At 37.6% G+C, this 24,493-nt stretch overlaps 1 protein-coding gene across 3 annotated transcripts in view; it reads right to left on the reverse strand.

Moving 5' to 3' along the window:
• The window catches only part of TRHDE (thyrotropin releasing hormone degrading enzyme), a 358,131-nt gene that overhangs the window by 33,208 nt on the left and 300,430 nt on the right, over window positions 1-24,493 (reverse strand). For all 3 annotated transcript variants that reach the window (XM_046646029.1, XM_046646028.1, XM_046646030.1), the window contains one exon: window positions 1,263-1,410. In XM_046646029.1, the coding sequence (XP_046501985.1) occupies window positions 1,263-1,410 (148 nt within the window). The remainder of the gene's footprint in view (window positions 1-1,262; window positions 1,411-24,493) is intronic.

The following is a 24,493-nucleotide window of genomic DNA, read 5'->3' on the forward strand; positions in this document are numbered from 1 at the left end:
TCAAAAGAATGAAAGCATGGAAATTACAGTAAAAGCACTTAACTTTCACTGAAATTGAGGTGTCTGATATGATACACTCTTCTACGGTACAAATATATACAAAAACGTATGTTACTTTTACAGAAGTTTAATATCATGTGTCTCTGTGTTAAGGAGAAAAGAGAAGTGTGATAAGTCTTCCCCGAGCAGACAAAAACTATACCCTAACTGTGACAACACATTTCTCTGCATGTCCGTTGTAAGGCTTAGACAAAACTAACATGAACTGCCAAGCCAGGATTATTCTCATTTTCAAAAACAGAGGTGCCTTCACATTGGTTTAGACGAAAAGAAGCAACTCTGATGGCCGGCAGGCAATGCTGATGGCTCTCATAAAAAGGTTTCCAGCCATGGCAATCTAACCTCAAGCCATTCCAAACACGTAGATTAGTTAGCAGGGCCAGGATGTCACAAGAAATAGAACGATTTTATAAGAAAGAGGGCAACTGAAATAACTTAAAACAACTCAAGAAAAATAAGTAGTGCTCAAAGGTGGTGGAAGGCACAGACAGGTTCTCATACGCAAAACCTCACCAGTGATAGGAAATTTCGCAATCAAAAGCTCATTAGCAGGACTAATCCTGATCATCTTCAAAAGGATCGTTACTTGAGATTAGGTCGTGTCAGCAGCGCAGTTCGGGTTTGCAGGCTTCATACGCAGGAAACCTGATCAGGCACCATTCTGGAATGTCTGTCATGTCTTCACATCTACTTGGATTATCTGTTGTCTGCTCTCCTGTATCCCCTTGGACCCAATTATGAAAGAGCTTTTTTCTCAATGTTGATCTTATCCTTGTTAATTAAAGAAGTGAATTGAATTCATTATGCTCTTTTGTATAAAAATAATGACCAAGAATCTTTACTGAAACTGTCTACATTTTGTTAAGATCTCTGGATCACTCTACCCAGGTTAAGTCCTTTGTGAACACAGAGCTCTTTAACTCTTGGAAAGTAAGTTTGAACTTTAAGGATTTGCTGTGTATATTTGTTCTTAAATTCTGAGACATTTAAGCTCAGTTGACACTTTTAGGCCACAACAAAAACTGGCTTGTATTAAATTTCTTCTTCAAGTAATTGTCATCAGTGTTGCACAGAAAATCAGGACAAAAATGATAACACAAATTAGAAGGAACTAAAATAACTCAGGATCAGTCAAACACAGCAGATAATGAGAAAATAGTTTATCTTCTGAAAATAAGAAAGAAGAAAATATATCTTTTTACGTTGAAGACATTGTATTTCTCCATGCGGTCCAGCAATTTGTCTAGAGGATAAAGAGCTCGGCTGGCAGCATGCCAAGGAAGAAAATCCTTCTCTTCAGACAGGTATCTGATAACCTCCAAGGGAATATTCTGAGGCAAATAACCAGCTCTGCACAGTCAGAAAAGTTAATGTTAATTACATGCAGAAAAGATACATGATGACGCAAAAATGCACATCTTACTTATGCAAATAAAAAGGCAGAAAGGTCATCACATATAAAGAAGCCATACTCACTGTTTACAATACAATTACTCACTTTTTAAATATAGTCCTACTTAGGATGCCAATGCCCCTAATATATACAGAGCTGGAGAGTTAAAATTTACTTGAGCACAAAAATATCAGCATATGTATTTTTAAAAAGGAAAGAATTGTGGAATTTGAATAAAATCAACACTAGGTATTTTCCTTCACAGAAACTCCTCAGAGGTCACAAATAAGTGAAAATAATTCATTACTGAAATCAAATTTCGGTTTCTCAATGCATTCTCTTTCCTTTTCATGTAGCTCTGTGTAATGATATTTAACACAAATTGTTTTCAAAAGGATGAATGTGGCAACTTACAATTTTGACTGTATCTATGTTACATTATAATATAAGCATTTTTCAAACCTGCTTGTTTTAAGAAAAAAATTGCTTTCCATAAGACTTATGAAAGTCAAAGTTAAATTTAATACAGTCCAAATTACAAAAATTTTAGAATAGACTCTTCCCATTTATTTTCCCTTCAAAATACATGCCATGTCACCTTGGTGATCAGTGTCAGATTCTTTGGAAAATATGAAACTGCAGTTTTTTAAAATTATCTGAATACATTTTGCCAATATTTAAAAGAGGGTATAGACAAAAAAGGAGCCAAAAGAAGTGTGTAGCTCTACTCTCCGGTAGATTGCACACAAAATCCTTGCAAATCAAAGCAATATAGATGACAATCCACAGTGCTTAAAAGACAGTCTTAGCCTGATATTCCTGATGCAAAGACACAACGCCACTATGTATTTTGCTGGATTTTTTTTACATAGTGGTCAACTGAATTCAGGCTTTTAACACAGGGAACATGTAAATATGAAAGCAATGGAAGCCTGGTCATCTCCTTTGTCTACACCTCACACCACCGCTCCTTTGTACCCTCACGAAGCCAGGTGGACTTCCTGTTTGTGCTTCTTGGAAAGCAGGCAGGAGGGAGCAAAGCCTTTTCTCATCTTCACTTAAAATACGTTTGCCAGATTATTCAGTCCTTACTCAGTGCGATAAGCAAAAATTACTCCACAGATGAATATTAATTTGGAGCTGTGTTTATAATATTCATAATAAAAACCAATTCTGAAGATTGTGCTTCAGGTTTCTTTGAATTAAAAAAAGAATGTGTGTCACTCTAATGAATTTGCTTCTCTCATGGCATAAGATCAACCACAGCTAACGTCTGACATAAATGAGAATGGTGCAAATAACCCCACATTTCCCCATAATTTCAAAGTTTCTTAAAGTTTGTATGATTTAGACTACATCCACATTTCTGCCACTTTTCTTGTACAGTTTCCACTCATACATCCTTGCAGAACTGGCGTGAATTCAGGCAATCACAATAACAATTCAATAAGAAGCTGTATCTTTTGTGCTAGTGTAGCATCTCAATAATAGTGTTAAATTGTGTTTTTAAGGGTTTGTTATCTACTGAAAAAGCAATATTTTTTTATAAAAAGGATGATTTGCTTTTTTTCCTTAAAATAGACATAACTTCCAATATTTCAGATTTTATAATTTTTTTCCCCTGAAATTTAATTTTAAATATTAATTAGCATGGGGATCAAAAATTTGCCTCCTCTACAATTGCATAATGCACATGCCATTTTAGAGTTTTAGAAGTGAAGAAAATTTATCTAGAAACCATTATTCTTTTGTTGAATAAATAATAAAAATAATGCATTAAATAAAAAACCTTTAGTAAGTAGCTAATTTTGGAAAACCTGGAAAGGTGTTTGGGTCTATTTTCTCACAGATTTAAACATACTAGCCTTATGTCAGCTACAATTTATTGTGTTTTACTTCATCTTCTACAAATGGGTGTACACTACTCAATGGCTTATGCTTTGTGCCGATGTGACCACAGATAAAGAAAATGACAAACGATCTTATGAAAAAAGACTAGGACTTGAGATAGAGTCGGAAACGAGAACGGGCCTGGAACCACTAACACGCTGGACAGTTAGACAACTTCATCTTCCTAAGCCTCATGTTCTTTAGCTGTGGGATTAGAGGGTTGAACTGGGAGATAGCTTTTTAGCTCCCAAAACTTTTTATTCTAAACTATTTATCCACATTTTAACCTACTGAAAAATTATTACAATAATATGGGCATAATTTATTTGTTTAAAATTTTGGAAAAATACTTTGTAATTTTATAGTCCCCGTTCTCCATTGTTTTAACACGTCCAAGTCTAAAAGGCAAGGCTTGGATCTAGGCTCTATAAGACATTTGACAGACTGCAAAGAAAATAAAAGCACAGCAAGCCTGAGAGAAGTTCCAAATAATGACAAGGCAAATAAAGAATTCATTAGAGAAATGCAGCAAGTTCTGTTTTGAGTCCATATGGCAAAATTTGCTAACTGCTCACCAAAATTCATGCTCTTCTCTAATTCCTAGGATACACTGGAATTCCCACTTCCTTGGTTGTTAGGTGTGGTCATGTGACTAAGATCTAGCCAATAGGATATGAATGTCCTCACTACCAGAGCTAGCCCACAGACATCTCCCATGTGCTCCGCCACGCTCTTTTTCCCTGAATTGAATCTTTCAGGGTGACACTGGAACTCTTATATTGAATACGTCAGAAACCCACCCGGGTTTCCAGATGACTGCATGCCCAAGTACCAGTTCTCACACCCAGTTCTAGCATGTGAGCAGTAAACACATTTCTACTGTGTTTAATCCACAGACATGTTTGGGTCTATTTTCTAAAGCAGTTAACCGTCTCTGATGCAGTTCTCAAAAAGAATAAGAGACAGATTGCACTCAAATTGCCCTCATTTTGCATTGTTACAAACATAGGTAATCATGTACTACATAATTCAATATTCTTGCATTTAGTCTACTAGATCAAAATATGTAGCTATTCTCAATTGGACAAGAGGATGATCAGCTTCTTTACAAAATTAAGAGTTATAAGAGATAATGTTGGTGAATAATTACCTAGTTTAGACACGTGTTTGTGTAACTGGCGGGTAACGATATCTGTGATTACTACCACTGATAACGCAATCAATACAGGGCAAGTATGTGGAATCCAGTGAAGGGAACACAACATTAGCTCAGAGTCATCAGCCCAGTAGGGAGCACACTTACGGTCCTGATGCAGAAATAGTTTCCCTAAATTTGTATCATCACAGGGAAATGTTGCTAACAAAATGGGAGGGAAACTAACAAATTTAAAGAATATTTCATGTATAACTAAGTCTTTTATTAATATTTTAGGAAGAAGTTATAGATGATATCTTCTCTACTATTGAGGTGGGGGTTGGCATAAAAAATGATTTTGGAATCAAAGAAAAGACAATGAGGAAGAGGGACAAATGAGGAAAGTTAAAGAAATAGATAAAGATTGCCCGTATGCAGCTATACAGTTCCTCCCACCTCCCCCCAAACACACACATACCCTGCCCTCCTCCTCCTCCTCCAATTTACTGGAGTTTGCAGTAAAATACGTCTTTAGGCATACAAGAGAATTTTTTTAATAAGAAGAACATTAAAACAAGACTATATTAGCTGATGTTGAAATGTGCTGATCTTAGCTGGCTCTGTTTTCACCTAAGATCCAAAACCACTTTTGAAAACCTGTTCTGAATCCCTGTGAAGGTTAACTCTTGAATCTACTAAGATGGATAGCTTGTACACAAATAACCTATTTTACTGTGAGTTTTCTTTAAAAGTAATGGTTTCTGAGTGCTTGAAACTTAGGAAAAAATAAAAAGCACAATCCTCAGACTCTTCAGAGCATCATACTACGATTTTCATTAATTAAATATTCACTTAAAATAATAAATAGCCTACTACGTATTCACAATAGATGCAGAAGGCGCAACACCGTCCTTGAGCGCACAGACTTTTAAAGCAATTGCTGAAATGCTTAATTAAAAAGTTTACTATTGTATCTATTATTCTTTGTTATCCCTTATCAAAAGACCTCAGGTGCTCTTTGAGGGAAGATCTTATGACAGAAACTGGAAACTCCACTACTCCTTGAAGCAGAATAAAAAGGGAATCCATGGGGGAGGCGTCTCTGTCCACCAATGGTCCATTTGGACAGTTCCCAGAGAAAGTGAAGCTATGACTCAGGCACTGGCGAGTGGCTGTCTGCAGAAGTGCACCGCGAGTTACTTATTTGTAGCTCCACACAAGGAGGAGGGTGAAAAGTCTCACAATGAGGAGTGCCAGCCCCTCCTCCTCCTGCTCCTTCTCTTCCAGGAAGCCTTCTCCCAAAACTGACTTAGGCACCTCTTTTCTGGGCTCACATAACACCTAGACAACACCTCTATTCACAATAGTTATCATGCTATTAATCATAAATGTATCATATTATCCTTTCCACTCAGTGGACTTAGATCTTCAAGGAACTGAAGGAGGCTTTATCCATCTTTTTATCCCCATGGCCTAATGTGGAATCTAGTACAAAATAGGTACTCAATAAATATTCCTTAAACTAAATTAAATTACAGCAATAATGTCATAGTTCTTAAAAATAGGAGCACTTCACAAGTATATTAAAACTTAAAACCATAATATTTTAAATAACGCATTTTTAAAGTTAAAAGATCCAGCAGGATGGGAAAATTCTATTAGGATGATATTTATAGTGTTTTTGCTCATCTTGCTCCTTAATGGGACACATGAGAAATGATAAGAGGATCATTGCTATCTAGCCAATAGCTTTGAATAGGCTAGTCTATACCAAAATAAAATAGCTCTGTAGCCAGTGAGAAAGCAGAGGCATTATATAAACATCTCTGTTCTGTTTTCTGTGGTTAGCAAATCACTTGCCTACTCTCCTAGAAGCAATAGTGTTATTTTATACCATGCAATTCAATAAATCGATGGAGGGGTTGGAAAGCTCTTTCTCCTAGTCAGTAAATTGACCAGGTGAACGACACGACCTCTGAAGGCCCTTCTCCAGTAAACACCTGATAATTAAAAATAAAACAACTAGAAATGATTTTTTGCAACTCATATAAGTCCCACTACCACCAACACAACCAGCCTTTCCTCTCCACACCCACTCATTTCTTTATTTCCAAACATAATCTCCCAAGAAATCAGCCATCATCTTAACAAAGAGGGTCCTCTGGGCACTCAGTGATGTTAAGAAGCAGAGTCAATGTTTGGCCATTAATTGGAAGAGTTAATAGATATTAGCCATTTGCCCAAAAAAGGAAAAAGTCCTTAGCTGTATGGCCAAAGTTAATTTTTTTCTTTTTAAAAACTACCAACTTAATTAAATTAAGCTATCGTAGATTGAGAAATTTACTGTATACCAGCTATGGTGTTACGGAAGGATGGTCCAAGTTTGTTTCAGTTGCTATCCTTAAAAACTGCAAGATCAGTACTATTATGCCCATTTGTTTAGATAAAGAAGCTAAAGTTTACAGTAAATCAGCACCTTGCCCAGCTCACTCGGTTACTAACTGACAGAGCTGGAGGTCAAAGCCAGGACTGACAAGAAAGCTCCCACTGGTTCCACCACATGAGGCTGCCTCCCAAAACACCACTTTGAATTAAGGTTAAATGCTTTCTTTCTCCCTCCCTTTAATGTCTGTCTACAGGTCATTATCATAGCACTCCTCACACTAAACCTAAAACACAAATGAATACATAATGTAACCCCAGATGCTATGAAGGCAAAGGAAGCAATGTCAGGGACAGGAGAATTAGGGGGGCAGTTTAGTGAGGGTCCTCAGAGAAGGACTCTCTGATGATACCTGCAGGAAGTGGGAGAACAGGCTGAGTAAATCTGCGGGGAGGGGAATTCTGACTGACTGAGGAAATAGCGAGTTCAAAGGTCCTGAGGCAGGAACAAATGTAGGACGTTGGAAGAATAACAAAAGCCCTTCGTGGCTGGAGTGGAGTAAGCTGGGGATGAAGAGCAGGGTATGAAGTTGCAGGGGTTTCTGGCGCTAGATCATGAAGGACCTTAAATAATAAGCGCTGAGAGTGTTTTCTATGGTGATGAAGCCACTGCAAGTTTCTGAGCTGGGCTTGAGGTGAATAATCCTCTACTAGGTTGGCTCTGCCTGCTGTGGAGAGCAAACTCAAATGTGCGCGTGGTCTTCCAAGACAAGCATGGAGTGCAACATGCCTTCCTAGTTGGCCCTCTCTCTCACTATGTGGACCACGCTTATGAGAAAAATGCATCCCTGGTGAGAGAAGCTGATGGCAGGAAAGCAGACAGCATAATGTTTGAGATAGGCTATGCATTAGATCTGTTTTAGAAACAGTTTTTCATACAGGCACCAGAAAAAAAATATTCCAGGGCTGGCCCCGTGGCCGAGTGGTTAAGTTCCCGTGCTCTGCTACAGTGGCCCAGGGTTTCGCCGGTTCGGATCCTGGGCATGGACATGGCACCGCTCATCAGGCCACGTTGAGGCGGCGTCCCACGTACTACAACTAGAAGGACCCACAACTAGAACACACAACTATATACTGGGGGGATTTGGGGAGATAATGCAGAAGTAAAAAAAAATAAGATTGGCAACAGTTGTTAGCTCAGGTTCCAATCTTAAAAAAAAATAATTCCAAAAGCTTATCTATGCATTATTTATTGTTGATCAATTGCTGACAAACAGCATCAGATGATCTGGGGAAGGTCACTGAGAAATCATTTAAGCAATGAAAACACTTTAAAAGAATATATACTTTATATACAAGAAGCAGTATATTCCACTTTGGGTTATTTAGCAGAGTTATTCCAGAATTTAAATACACAAAATAGCCTGAGAGACCACCAGGAAAATTATCCACATAGCTTATGATTTCCACGGAAAATGCAATGCTGAAATTTGATACGGGGTTCTGCTTACCGGGCAGTGAAATCTTCCTGTGCTCTCCAGAGCACGTAAGAGTAAAAAGAATAAAAACATTCCAGCAGGATTTTGCAGAGTTTGAGTTTACTGACATCAGGATATCAAATCATTAGCCTAGAAGTCCATAAATCTGTGAAGCTTTTAACTTCCTATTTGGCTGCTTTTTAGAGAAATGTGTGAATAATAGGAAACTAGAAAAGATAAAAACATCACTCAAACCAAACCACTTACAAATAACTGAGTATATCTCCTCTTTAATATTTATGTCAGAAGTTTTGCTTTTTATATAGATTTTATTATACTGTACATAAAAGTTTGTATGTTTAACTTATTAGATAATTTTCCATGTTACAGAATTAGGAATTCCTCATAAATATCTTTGCATTAGTTCTAGCAATATTCTTTTGGGAAGATAAGTGGAGTTTACTGTCGCTATTTTGGGTACATACATTTTTCACATCACAAGTAACAGAGCTATGAATATCTTTGTGTACAAGGCTTTTATGTGTTCTGAATGATTTTCCTTGGATAGAATAACAAGATTAGAATTATCATGCTAAAAGTTATAACACATTTTGCTCTTGGCAAATCTGAGTTCATATTTTCAGGCTTTGTCAGTGAACGACTGATCTCAGACAAAGGAAAGAGGCAAACACTCACTGTGGCGGCCAGATGCTGACTCAGCGCTCCCTGGGTGCCAGCACCGGACGGACATACATCACATCGTTAGATCCTTGCAACAGTCTTGTGAGGTGAGCAATTTCTATCCCCATTTTACAGATCAAAACTGAGGCTCAAAAACTCACCTAACCTCTCCAGGGTCATACTGAAAATACAGGTGGCACTGGTATTTGAGCCCAGTCTTCCTGCACCAAGCCTGTGACATTCTCACCACTATTCCAAAAGAGCCTGGCAAGTAATTTTGTACTTCCTCTCTCATCTTCTAGGAAAAGAAAACACTGAGGAGAGGAATCTGGGGCATATCAAGTGGGAGTAATCAACAGAGGCCTTATGAGGGAAACATAATGCTATAGAACACATCATGCGGAAGGAGAGTGGTTTGGTCCATGGTTGTCTTTGAAATGGGGGGCTTAGCGGACTCAGTGTAGACACAGCTTTTAGACTGGTCATTTGGGGCCACTTCTAACAAAACCACTTTCTTCAGCACCTTCCCCCATTCCTTTGGGTTCCTTCAGTACCGCCCCTAAAGTCCACAAGTCAAGGAACACCCTCAGGCAGACTCTGGCCTGGAGAGACTGCCTCCAGTTAGCAGCAATATGCCTACCATGAAGTGCACGCATTACAACACCACTTTGCTTTCCGAATTACTGTCGACACAGGTAAAAACAACAGGTAGAGTACTAGGATGTGGTTTAAAAAAAGAGAGAGAGGTAACAGTATAAAATTATGACCTTTTATTTAAATAAGAGGAAATGCTTCAAACAACAGAAGATATTTCCCATCTCAAGGTGTTATAGGAAAGGGAAGAATTAAGGCTAGGGAGAGTTCTTTACTCAGACTAAGAGGGGAAGGATGAGGGACTCGAGTGACAGCACACAGGGCTTGGGGAAATCACTTCCTGGACATAAGTCTCAGGCAGCCTCCTGGGCCTGGACAGTCCACCTCAACTAAAAATCTCACCCAGAAACCTCAAAGAAAGCCAATCCCACCCCCACTTTATCCACAGAGGCATGGCTACCTACTTGCACCCAGGATAATTCTCTGCGTAATTTTCTAAATATACAGCTAAGGTCTGGATTTTACACTGATACAAAAGTTCATAATTAATAAGGAAGATGCAGTCAAAAAGTGGTTGAATTTTTGAGAAAAAAACACTGTAGAGAGTGTAATCTAGCCATGCAAAAGAGAATGATGAGTCAGTTGGAAGAGTTTTAGAAGAGCCACCAAAAATGATCGAGGGACTCTAACGAGCAGAGCAACAGCCCCCGTTTAATCTGGGCTCTGCAGCCCACGGGAAGCAGTGCCCAGCCAAAGTCATAACATTCTGAGTATCAACGGGAACGAAAACTGCAATGGGTATAAGTTTATCAAACATGCTTAAATCCATCGGTCAAGATGACACTTAACTAAAAAGAAACAAAACAAAATAATCGGTCTCTATGAAGCATGCTTGAGAACCGGCTCATTATTTTTGAAACTGAAGAATACGGGGAAACAATCAAGCATGTATCCTGCCTTTCCTTAAAAACTGTATCACTGGATCACCAAACAGCAAATGAGAGCAAGCTTCTCTTTAAAGATCTATTCCTTTTATAAACAGAAAAGGAATGGATGAATTGACATCTTGCAACTTCTAATGAATTAACAGATTTAGGCATTGAACAGCAATAGGTGCAAATATCATACAAAGACAGACAGCTATTTATTTTACGTGTTCAGATAGCGTCAACTCTGAAGTAAACTTGCTAAAAATTTAAACCATAATGGCTCGAACCTCTAGATTTGATCTTCGATTTACAGGTGATAGAAAGTACAGAGGAACATGTAAGAGTGCAGAGGGGACACTATCGCAAAACCAGAAACAATGTTGGACAAACAACTTCATTCTTCACCAAATAATTTGGAAAGAAATTTTTTTAAAAAGTGAAGGGGGAAAGCAATAGCTTAGGAGAGATCAAAAAGACATATCAACCAATCGTAAAGCAGCAATATCACTTGGATCCTAATTCAAAAAACTATTTTAAAAACAGGGTGTTTATGAAACATTTGGAAATTTGAACATTTCTTGGATATTTGATATTATTGAGGGAATGTGAATTTTGGTCATTGTGCTTAATAATGTCTTTTTTTTATACATATATAGTAAAAATTATTTTAATGAAATGATTGATGTCCGGAATTCACTTCAAAATAGTGCAAGAGCTTAGAGGAAATAAGACTGACAGGTTAATAATTGTTGACATAGAGCAATGGATACTGGCATGGTTCTGACATTTTTTGTATGTATTTCAAGTTCTTCATAGTAAATAGTTTAAAAACTAAAGCAGAGACTAAGTTAAGTCTCATTTATCTGTGTATTCCTAGTGTGCATGATGAAGCCTTTGTATTGTATATGCTTAAAAGTATTTGCTCAATAACTACCTTTCCAATCTCGATTTCTTTCTTTACAAAATGGAAGAAATGGTATTTACCTCTCAGGGGCATTGTGAGGGTTAAAAGACAAGAAATGGAAGAGGATTTTGTAAACTGTGAAGTGCCGCATAAATGTGGAGAGCCTTCAAGCTACAGAACCAGAACTAGAATTCAGCAACCACATGATCTGCATTTGCATTCTGACCTTGATTTGTTCCTTACACTGAGCTACTAGACTCATGGACAGATCCCAGCACATTCATTTTCCCCTTAGGGACAAAGTACCAAATGGCAGTGTAATTGCCAAGGGAAAATTATTACTCTGTTCTGAATTATTTCCATCATAAATCCAAAGCCAGTCAAACAGGCTCTGTCACAAAAACAACAGGGTTGCTGTACAGTGATGTAGGGATACAGAGAATCCCACATACAAGTGCCCCATAAATCCCCATGTATCGCAACCCTCCAAAGTCATTCTGAACCATGTGTTTAAATCAGGAGAGGGACGCCAGGCTGAAGCATGTTGGTCAGCACTGTGGAAACAATGAGAATGCCGTGATTTATTTATTCAGCTATCAGTTAGAGAAACATCCCATCATCTGTCTTATGTAGATTGTGCATCATGTGACATTTTGTTTGTTTGTCTTTACACATTTTCTATTGCATCAAAGGAAAAGTCTTTCTCATTTAGTGATGATAACAATCATCCATGTTTCTCTTAAATTCAGTCATAGCTGCTATTGGCACGTCAAAGAAACGATTTCAAGCAGCAACAGCGAACGATAGAAAAGGGAGAGGGAAGGACACACCTTCTCTGTGTTTCTCCTTCTCTAATCTTAGTGAAATATTCATCTTTACTTACGGAGAAATGAAATATCTAATCTAATTCTTTATGATTTAAAGTGATATTTTCCTGCCTCTCAGAATATTATACTGTATGCCAAATGAGAGTTAAAAGCTACTCAATGCCATTACAGATGAAATGTGGAGGTAAGAGTACTTTTTGTTACTGATGAGATAGAAAAAGGTCTTCAGCTATATAAGTCATTGCATAGAGAAAAGATCAGAATCGGGAAAAGACAGCTGTGCCACTGGGAATCCCCTTTGGGGAAGCAGGCACATCAGTAGACTCTGACACTTCCTTCTCCCTCAGAAGGATGCTAGATGATAACCTCCAGAAACAAAGAACACAGCTCATCACACGGCTGAGCCACAAAGAGCATATAGTAAATGGGGGCGTCTTAAGAGAGTAGAGAAAGTAAAGTCATGATGCCATCAACTTGTCTGAGAATTTATACCTGCAAAGAGTTGTGAATTTACTCGAGAACACTTCCAATTCTTAGAATTAAAATACATGGAAATCTTTTTTAAATTAGCTAACAACCATATATTATAATTACAGATAACTTCTGTCCTTTGGGACACTACCTTGTAGACAATTTATAAAACCTCCAGGGACAGAGTTTTGGGTGGTAAGTAACTTCCTCTAACAGCTACACAGCTCTCATCTCTCTGTTTTAGCTTCAACTCCCATTGTCACAAAATTCTGAAGATATACTATTTATACACAAATATTTAATTAATCTTGGATCCCCTTCTCAGAAATATTTTTTTAAATTTTCTTTAATACTGATAAACTTAGCAGAAGTAATGATAGTGATGTTTTAAGTCTGCCATGATGATTAACAATCAGAGGACGTTAATGATATAGATCTACTGTGTTCTAACAACGACACTCATTAATTTTAATAACAGTCCTGTAGTAAGTCCTCGCTTAGGGTCTGTTCATTTACCCTCATTACCACTTGCAGGAAATGAGTTTTTAAAGTTGAAGCATCAATTAAAATACAAAAGAATAACAAAAAATGCACCAGTTAATTCAAAATAAGGATACCTATTTATATTATTTTAAAATAGTGTAAAAATAAAATATGTCTCCTTTTTGCAAGAATCATATGTTTAAAATGTTTTGTATTTGGTTGAAATGACCACATGTAGTTCAACAATATTATCAAAATTGAAAGTGATATAAAGTTGTAAAAATTAGAAATTTCTCTCCAGAAAGAGAACAACTTCTATGAGAAGAAAATGCTGAAATCTTAACTTAATAAAAGTCACTATCATTATTATTTAATGTATAATTCTAGTACAATAATTTTCACAAGAATCATAAATTTAATATTAAAAAGTAGAAATTTAGGAGAAAAATGACAAAGTGACAAAATTTTTCAAAGAGTTTATAGAGTTTTAGAAAAATGACAGAAAACTGGGACACTCCGTGTGACTAAAATACTCTTAAAAAAGTTATACTTGCTACTCTTTTCTTTAAAAAGGGACTTCACCTCAGTTAGGTTAAAATATCTTAAAAGATATTTTTTCCTGTGGATTTGCCCACTGTGAAGTCTGTATCCGCTGAGTCTCTGATAAGGAAGGTGAGGGATCGTCGGGCTGACACTTTCTACTAACTCTGGGGTCCCCTCTGTATTTTCACTTGTTGAATTATTTCTAAATTTTCTTGGTTTAAAGATTTGCCTTCTATTTGTAAGCTTGACTTCCTTGTTTCTTCATCCTTGGTTCCACATGCACGTGGATTCAAGACTCACCATCCTTCCTTTGGAGTCAAAGAGTAACCGGGCTACATAGAAGACCTTGTATTCTGTCCACGGGAACATTGTTTGCTTATAGAGATCTGAGCCAGTCTGAATTTTCTACTTTCTGGGTAATTTCTTTTGTTTAATTTTTAAAGCCTAGGCTATTCATCAAGATATGTCTCAATGTTAATCCCTCTGCGTAAGTTTTTTCCTGAAACATAGGGTGCCCTTTCAATCTTCATATTCATATCTTTATTGTAAGAAAGTTTACTCATCCTATGTCTTCAAACTGTTTTTTCATTTGCTTTTTTTTCATAAATATGAAGTGCACACACACATACATACATACACCAACACACAAACACACTGGATGTCTCTTGTTTACATTATGATTTTCATTGTTTTTTCCAATTCATTTATCTCAACTATCTCAAGTTTATACTCCATGTCTTTGAGCATGTTTTCCCCTGTGTCTATGAATATTACTGCTTCTAATATAGTTTTTTTTTCCTGTAGTGCTTGACCACTTTCATTCTTTTTGTTGCCTTATCTCTTTTTTATTTTTTTGCATATTTTCTTCAAACTCTTGCCTCAAAAGAAACCATATTTATTTGTTTTAATTCTTTCAAATCACATACAGGAGAATAGTTGAATTTTTTGCTTGATGTTACAGTTCTTCTGTTGTTATTATGATTCTTAGCTATTTTTCTTATCGTATCTTTCCATAGTTCTATGGCTGGTTTACGTTTGAATGCATTCATATTTGAAGGGGGTAGTCCTACCCAGTAGCAATAGCTGCTGATGGATTGTGGCTAAAAAAGCAATCATGGTGAATACATTGGAGCAGTAGTAGTTTACATTTAGGGTTGTTATATCAGACTTGATTCTAATCAAATCAGTGGTTCCATCTGTTTTGGGGCACATTTCTGCTCCATAGTCCCATTTCAGAATATGCTGGAGAGCTGTGTGATTCCGAGTTCAACCTTGTATATTGCAGGTTCTTGTTGTGGTGATTTAGCATTTAATTGTTTCTCTCCAGCTGTCTCAATTAAGGGTTGCCAAGCCAATTGCCATACACATTTCTTCATCACCCCACCATTTCTGCCCCCTGCTTCCTGCAAAAACAGGGAGTTTGCATGTCTTCTCTTTCAGGCCTGCAGCTGTTTCCTGCTTTTCCATGTAGAGAAAGATTCAGCTGTGTAACCCATCCTGCCTGCAGAGCTCATTATTCAAAACAAGGCAGTCCTGTCATGCATGTAGGTTCCAGGTTTACAGATTTCTGTGTCCTACAAAGGATCTGTAAATACTTTCAGCTATTTTCAGAATATTTTTGTATTTGGGTCCATAATTCATTGTATTTATCATTCATTATTTTTCTTTTCTTTTCTTTCTTTCTTTTCTTTTGGTTATTAGCAGTTGGTGTCGGGGAAGCAGGGAAGTAGAAATATATATATATTCCATTTCCTTCAACTGAATAGCCTTAAAAAGCAAAGCAGATTAAATAAACAAAAAAATGGTCCTGCTGATACGGGTCCTGAGAAGACTGTGTTGAAAGTGGTGCTCTCATGCACTCTGGTAGCACGTTCAATCCGTATCTGTGGCATAATCAGCTTGCTCTTGACTAAATCCCCCCCTTTTTTTTTTTATCCAGAGGACACAACCAGACTTCTTTTACCTGATCCCTCAAAATTAGATCTTACCACGTAATTGATTTCTACCCAAGAAAAGTGGGCAGAAGTGATGCAAGCCTTTTCCTGACTGGTGTATTAAAGCCTATCATGTGCTTCTCCATGCCTGTGCCCTTCTGTGTTGCTGGAATGGAGACAACCCCAAGTTCATCTAGGGGCCACTCATTAAAGATAACCACCCTGGGTCTTTGAGGAGGTCTACTTGATAGTGAAATTTTTCAAATAGAAATATAACTCAAGGGAAGAACCTAGGGTCTGACTGTCCTGTTGAAGGCTGATGAACTCAACATAATCCCCAAAGAAATAAAGAGGGGCCGGCTCCACGGCCGAGTGGTTAATTTCACGCGCTCTGCTGCGGCGGCCCAGGGTTCAGATCCTGGGCGCAGACATGGCACCACTCGTCAGGCCACGATGAGGCGGCATCCCACATCCCACAACTAGAGGGATGTGCAGCTAGGATATACAGCTGTGTACAGGGGGGATTTGGGGAGATAAAGCAGAGAAGGAAAAAAGAGATTGGCAACAGTTGTTAGCCCAGGTGCCAATCTTTGAAAAAGCAAAAAAAAAAAAGGAAGATTGGCAACAGTTGTTAGCCCAGGTGCCAATCTTTAAAAAAAAAAAAAGCTCAAGGAAAAAAATAATAAAAAAAGAAAGAGAATCTGAGAGCCAAGTCTCTAAAATCATAGTAGGAGTGGGTCCTCACACATGAAATTTCCTGGGATAAAATAGAAAGCCTACTAAGTTTTTAAGAGAGTTCTGCTACCAAAGATGCTATAACCTTAAACTGAAAGAAAGTGTAACTGTTTAAGACTTGAAACAACCCTTATGTACTCAACCTTTTATGGGCAGGAAGTGGGATGACAAAGCGGCATGGCGCCCAAGGAAGATGTATGCCCAACCCTCGCCTCACATTTGTCCATGGGTGATGATGGAAAGGAAGAGTCTCTCAAAGGGCGGATCCAGAGAATATTAAGAAAAACCGGTGCTGGCCTGGTGGCGCAGCAATTAAGTTCTCACGCGCTGTTTCAGCAGCCCAGAGTTCACGGTTCGCATCCCGGGTGCAGACCTACGCACTGCTTGGCAAGCCATGCTGTGGCAGGTGTCCCACGTATAAAGTAGAGGAAGATGGGCGTGGATGTTAGCTCAGGGCAAGTCTTCCTCAGCAAAAAAAGAGGAGGATTGGCAGTAGATGTTAGCTCTAGGGCTAATCTTCCTCAAAAAAAAAAGAAAAAGAAAAACTGACCAGGAAGATATGCTCAAAAAGTAAAACCAGAATTTAATCAAGAAACTTAGTTCATCCCGAGGAGTCCTTCACAATGGCTACTGTGTCTTCCACTTGTCCCTGTCTTGATTTGCAAGTTCTATTGTATCGCCGCCCTACCATGGAGAATGGGCTGTGTGAGAGACAACCAGCTGACTAATTCCCGGGCGTCCAGACTTCATGTGCAGCGCTGTGCTCCACAGGAGACGCTGCACTTCAAGCTGGGACTGGGGTTTGTGTTCAAAAGATCAAACGTCAGAAGGTGTCATTTGAATTCCCTGCTTGCGGACCAAGAATATAAAACAAACATAAAGAAATCAGCATTTTATTTATTAAAAAGAAAAAATATATATGGCAGTCCTATTTACTTTTTGTACTTTATCAAGGCAAAGTTTTCTTTGGAATTTCTAATATAAAAAAAGTAGTGTAGGAACTTAGCTAGAACATGTGGAAATCAAAAGTAGATAAAGACAAGGCTGATTCTCACTAAATATAGAGATATGATCACTGATGCTAAGCTCTAGTAATTAGTAAAAGTAATGAATAGATTTTTTTTCACTGCATGCTAGGAATCCATTTGTGGGGGAAAGAGTTGGTTAAGTATACTAATTTTGTTTGGATAATTAAATAGGTATTACTTGGTAACTTTCTGTGGTAAAAGGTGTTTTTAGGACTATTTTATTTGATGAAAAAGAATAGATTACAACAGTTTCTCTCTCCTTTTACCCCCTCAGTTACGGCATGTAGATTAGGAGAAATAGCACACTATTAGTTTTAAAGAAGTTTAACATATAATTTCTGTTTTAGATTATATATTTAAAAGTCTCACATAACTTATATTTAGAGTACACACAGGTACACACACACACAGGCACACACTCACACACACACAGGCACACACACAGGCACAACGCACACACACACACAACCCTCTCTTACTTTTCCTAATCAAAGTACAAATTGCTATTGACTTATAAATACAACATAAAAAGGACCACAAAAAACTTGTTAACAGTCAAAAAGGAAAAGCATTCACCGTGTACTCTAAGCGTGGCTCCAAAAATAGGGAATTCCAGCGCTGTGTGGCCCAGCGAGGCTCAGGGCAGTGAGGCGCCTGCACTCCTGGTCCTCAGGAGGCTCCACGTAGCAGCGCACAACCCAGACACATCAGATTCTTCAGAGTGACAGAATTTTACTTTCCTAGAGTGCCATCTCATGAGTGATTTTATTCAGATAAATAGAGGTCAAAGCTGGGTCACATAAAAAGAGAGACTGGTCAGCAAAGGGAAGGCTTTTAAGTGACCTTTCTATTGGGCAGGTTACTCTAACCAGGTGAAGATGAAATTTGGACGTCCTCTCTGTATCCAGAGATTGAGATCTAAGCATGCTTCTTAATCCAAAATTGAGAGTAGACTTTCATAATGGCAAGAAATTCCTTCTTTTCAAATTTAAATTTCACAAAGATGCTATGATTCTGACTTCTTCATTCTGGTTTCTGCATGTTTTCCATCCCTACTACATGAATTTGCTGCAGTCACTTTATTTTGGGATCTTTGTGAAGATGATCCTGAAATACCATCCACGGATAAAATGCTTGGAATCTAGTACCAGGTAATTCTGGATGCAGGAGTCACTGTGTTATTTGTATGATGCTTCCTTCTTCCAGATATTTTTCAAAGATCGCCCTCCTTCTCAATCGCCCCCTCTTCCATGAAGCATTAGGAGGTTGTGAGTGCACCACTCAGAAGTCCTCACTCCTCGCTTTAAAACAGTCTATATGTGCTTTTAAACTCCCTAACATTTATATGAGACAAACACTAAGTACTTTACACCAATGCATTACATTAGATAAAATCTTACAATAGATAATTGTGAGATTATATTCTTTCCCTAAATTCTAAGGCATTTGAGGATATTCTATTAAATTTCATAGTTCATGTGTTTAATATATTGTTACAGTAGATTCCTCATCAACATTACTTAATGAACAAATAAAATACATGTATTTCTAACAAGCGTTATCTGATGAAGAATTTATTTTGTACATGAACGTTGTTTTCAAAATGTTCCTTGCTCTCGACAACATAAGGCTGCCTTTATCCAGAGGTATTTGTTACCTCCTTTATCCACTTAATTATCAAACCTACTAACTTTAATGTTAACATGCAACCTTCGTATTTAAAATTACGTGCTTATGTTGGAAGGATTCTTTTAGATTACATTGATATTTCTTGTCAAAAGAAAACTAAGAAAGAGTATATTACAGAGAAAGATGAATTAAGATGAAAACTGAGAGTCAACGACTTCATCAAAATGCACTCAAATTAAAACTTGGGTATACATTTATCCTTGGGGATATTGGTATACATTTCCAATAAAATCAATCCTAATAATTTGTTTTAAACTGAGATGAAACTAAGGAAAAAAATGGCATATCCTGGATTAACCGCTTTTCTAGCCCTAAAACCTCAGCTCGATATCATACGTCTCTTGAACGTCATGACTGAGATCTTGTGACCTGCTGTCAAACGGCATATAATAATGGAAAATACTGATTAAGCACCATCAGGCCTAGGACTATACAGAAAGTTTTAATTACGTGATCTCATTTGATATTCAAAATAAAACTCTGATGCAGATACTCTTTCATCCATATTTTGTAATTGGGGAAACTAAGGGTAGAAGTTAGTAACGTGCTCAACGTTACATTTTCTGTTCGAGGCAGAACTAATATTCACATTTAATTCTAGAGTCAATGATCTTAACCACTATAATTCGCTAAACTAAAAAATTAGAAAAGAGGGAGCAATTAATGTTTTAAAAAATAATTATTTCTTAAACTCATTTTGTTCTAGAGAATAAAATAATACAAAAAGTGAAATTAGTAACATCGGTTTTAAAATTAGCCATACTGGAAAACACTCTCACATTCTTGTGGAGAGAATTTGCCCATCTAAAGGCAACTTGACAATGTTTCAATGATTTTAAACCTGTTTGCAATCATGAACTCAGTAATCAAATTTCCAATAATATATCTTAGTAAACAACAAATAAAATAAATAAAAACTGCATGCACAAAAATATTCTTTAGAATTATTCATAAGTGAAAGTGTGAAAACATCCTAAATTTCCAATAATATAAATATGTTTAAGTTAATTATGGTATGGATATCCCTACAATGGAATATTAAAGAACATTTCAAAATTATTTTATTAAGATAGGCAAATAAAATGCAAAGATGGAAAAGGAAGAAGTAAAAGTAGTTTTTTTCCAGATGACATTACAATGATTGTAGAAAACTCTAAGGAAACGATTAAAAAACTATAAGAAATAATAAACTTAGGAAGGTTGTAAGGTTGTCAAAAATTAGGTCGGTGTAGAAAATGCAAGCGTATTTCTAGATATGAGGGGTTGGCATACTTTTTCTAAAAGGGCCAGATAGTGCAGGCACACCTTGGAGATATCGCTGCTTCCGTTCCAGACCACCTCAATAAAGTGAATATCGCAATAAAGAGAGTCACAGGTATTTTTTGGTTCCCCAGTGCATATAAAAGTTATGTTTACGCTATACTGTAGTCTATTAAGTGTGCAATAGCTTTATGTCTGAAAAAAAACGTAAATACCTTAATTAAAAAATACTAAAATGCTAAGAAATGCTAACCATCGTCTAAGCCTTCAGTGAGTCAGAATCTTTTTGCTGGTAGCCCGTGTTGCCTCGATGTTGATGGTGCTGACCGATCAGGGTGATGTTTGCTGAAGGTGGGGGTGGCTGTGGCAATTTCTTAAAATAAAACAACAGTAAAGTTTGCCACATCAATTGACTCTTCTTTTCATGAACGATTTCTCTGTAGCATGCGATGCTGTGTGATCGCATTTTACCCACAGCAAAACTTCTTTCAAAATTGAAGTCAATCCTCTCACACCCTTCCACTGCCTTATCAAGTAAGTTTATGTCATATTCGAAATCCTTTCTTGTCATTTCAACAATCTTTACAGCATCTTCACCAGGAGTAGAGTTCCTCTCCAGTAACCACTTTCTTTGCTCATCCATAAGAAGCAAACCTCATCTGCTTTAAAGTTTTATCATGAGATTGCAGCAATTCTGTCACCTCCTGAGGCTCCACTTCTAATTCTAGTTCTCTTGCTGTTTTCGCCACGTCCGGGGTTACTTTCTCCGCTGAAGTCTTGAACCCCTCAAAGTCATCCTTGAGGGTTGGAATCAGTTTCTTCCAAACTCCTGTTAATGTGGATATTTTGAACTTTCCCATGAATTATGAATATTTTTAATGGCATCTAGAATGATGAATCTTTTCCAGAAGCTTTTCAATTGACTTTGCCCAGATCCATCAGAGGAATTACTGTCCATGGCAACTTTAGCCTCATGAAATGTATTACTTAAATAGTAAGACCTGAAAGTTTGAAATTACTCCTTGATCCATGGGCTGCAGAATGGATGTGGTGCTAGCAGCCATGAAAACAACATTAATCTCATTGTACATCTCCATCAGAGCTCTTGGGTGACAAGGGGCATTGTCAATGAGTTGTAACATTTTGAAAGAAATCTTTTTTTCTGAGCAGTTGATCTCAATAGTGGGCTTAAGATAGTAAAACATGTTGTGAACAGATTTGTCACCCAGGTTTTTTGGTTCCATTTATAGAGCACAGACAGAGTAGATTTAGCATAATTCTTAGGGGCACTAGGATTTTCAGAGTGGTAAATGACCATAAGCTTCAACTTAAAGTCATCAGCTGCATTAGCCTGTAACAAGAGAGTCAGCCTGTCCTTTGAAGCTTTGAAGCCAGGTGCTGACTTCTCCTCTCTAGCTACGAAAGTCCAGGATGGTAACTTCTTCCAAAAGAAAGCTGTTTGATCTACATTGAAAATCTGCTTTTTAGTGTAGTCCCTGCATTAATGATCTTAGCTAGATCTTCTGGATAACTTGCTGCAGCTTCTCCAGCAGCACTTGCTGCTTCGCTTTGCACTTTTATGTTATGGAGATGGCTTTTTTCTTAAACCTCATGATCCAACCTCTGCTAGCTTCAATATTTTCTTCTGCAGCGTCCTCACCTCTCTCAGCCTTCACAGGATTGAAGAGAGTTAGGGCCTTGCTCTGGATTAGGCTTTGGCTTAAGGGAATGTTGTGGCTGGTTTGATCTTCTATCCAGTCCACTAAAACTTTCTCCATATCAGCAATAAAGCTATTTCACTTTCTTATTATTTGTGTGTTCACTGAAGTAGCACTTTTCATTTCCTTCAAGAACTTTTCTTTTGCATTCACAGCTTGGCTAATTGGCACAAGTTGAAATACAAGTTAACACAAACTACAAAGTGGGAGAAAATTTTGCAAAACATCTATCTCACTACTGGGCTTGTCTCAGAATATTTAGAGAATTCTTATATCTCAATAATAAGATAACCCAATTTTAAAAACTGGACAAAAGATTAGAGGAGATATTTCACAAAGGAAGATATACAGATGGTAAATAAGTGCATGAAAAGATTCTCAACATCACTGATCATCAGAAGAGTGCAAATTTAATCAATGACAAGAAGACACACTCTACACACAGTAGTATGTCTACTGTTACAAAGACCAACAATAGGAAGCGTTGGTGAGGAGGCAAAGAAATGGGACGGTCACACACTGCTTGTTGGAACGGAACGGGACCCAGTCACTTTGTAAAACAGTATGGGAGTGTCCTAATAAAGTAATCTTACCATACAACTCCACTCCTGGGTATTTACTAAGAGAAAGAAAGACATATATGCACACGAAGATGCATATGAAAATATTCATAGCAGCGTTATTTATAATAGATCAAAATTGGAAAAAACCCAAATGCTTAAAAAATATAAATGTCTGTTTTTTACTTGCCATTACTGCTTAATGAGTAACTCTTTTCCAGGAAAATATCTGTCTGCAACTCTGGTACGTAACGCCCTGCCACTTGGGATGCTGCCAAGGTCTCAGGGGCATCTTGTTCCTCAGCAGGTAATACAGTTCTCAGCATCTCTTTAATAGAGTTTGCCTGAATTGCCCTCCTAACTGGGCTCCCTGCTTCCACACTTGCTCCCTCATAGTATATTCTCAATAGAGCAGCTAGAGTGATCCCTTAAAAACATGTCTGATCATGTCACTCTTTTGTTCTAAACCCTCGCAATGGATTGCCCTCTCATTCTGAATAAAACCCCAAATTCTCACAACAGTCCCTAAGGCCTTATGTGATCCGTGCTCTGCTCTCTCTCTAAACTCACTTCATCTTGCTATGCCCCTTACTCACTCCATTAGAGCCACATCTATCTGTCTGCCTTCCTTGAACTTGCCAAGCACATTCTACCTCAGGGCCTTTGCACTTGCTGTTCCTCTGTCTGGAATGCTCTACTCAAAGATGGCTCCCTTATTTACCTCATTTAGGTCACTGCTCAAATACCAAGTGATAAATGAGTCTTCTCTGACCACATATTCAAAATAAACTCCTTCTCTATGTCCCATCTCCAAATACTCTATGCTTTGCTTTAGTATTTATTTACTCTAAAAGCACCACTATCTGACATATATTTATGTGCTTGATAATCTGACTGCAATCACTCACCACTGTAACATAAGCTCCATAAAGCAGAAACTTTGGCTCTTTTATTCACTGCTATTCACTCAAGTGTCTATAACAGTGCCCAGTACACAGTAAGTGTTTATTAAATATTTGTTGAATAAATGAACTGTCACATTGTGGACAGGCCATTTGGGATCACCATTTCCATCCCTATTGACATATATTTGTAAGTTCCATGTGTTTTAAAATGTACGAAGCTGTAACTACATAACTGGAAGATATTGATGACTAACTTTGTATTACAGAATTTTCAACTCCTGAATTATTCTTACTAATGAGCATCAAAAATTAAAATAAAAAAGGTCAACCCATTGAAAGTATTGTGAAGTGCTTCTCATGCTTTTCATTTTCATCATTTTGCCTGTTTGTGAAAGATGCTCTCATATCACTTATCTGTTGAGGACAAGGAGAGCACAGCTCATCTTATTCTCAAGTATATACACTTTAGAAGCCGATTAACTTATCTGCAACCAGAAATAGATACTGGATGATGACAGCACATACAAACCAGGTAGCAACTACTGAAAGATTTTCCTACTAGTTTCTATGCATTTTTATAATGATGAAATACAAACTAACAAATAAAGAACATACGTTTCTACCTTACTTTTTTTTTTTTTTAAAGATTGGCACCTGAACTAAAAACTGTTGTCAATCTTCTTTTCGTTTTCTTTTCTTTTTCTCCCGCAATCCCCCCAGTCCATAGTTGTACGTCCTTCTAGTTGTGGCATGTGGGACGCCGCCTCAACATGGCCTGATGAGCAGTGCCACGTCTGCACCCAGGATCCGAATTGGCGAAACCCTGGGCAGCCCAAGTGGAGCATGTGAACTTAACCATTCGGCCACGGGGCCAGCCCCACTACCTTACTTTTA

Source organism: Equus quagga, chromosome 19, assembly GCF_021613505.1.
Source record: "Equus quagga isolate Etosha38 chromosome 19, UCLA_HA_Equagga_1.0, whole genome shotgun sequence".
Lineage (NCBI taxonomy): Eukaryota > Metazoa > Chordata > Mammalia > Perissodactyla > Equidae > Equus > Equus quagga.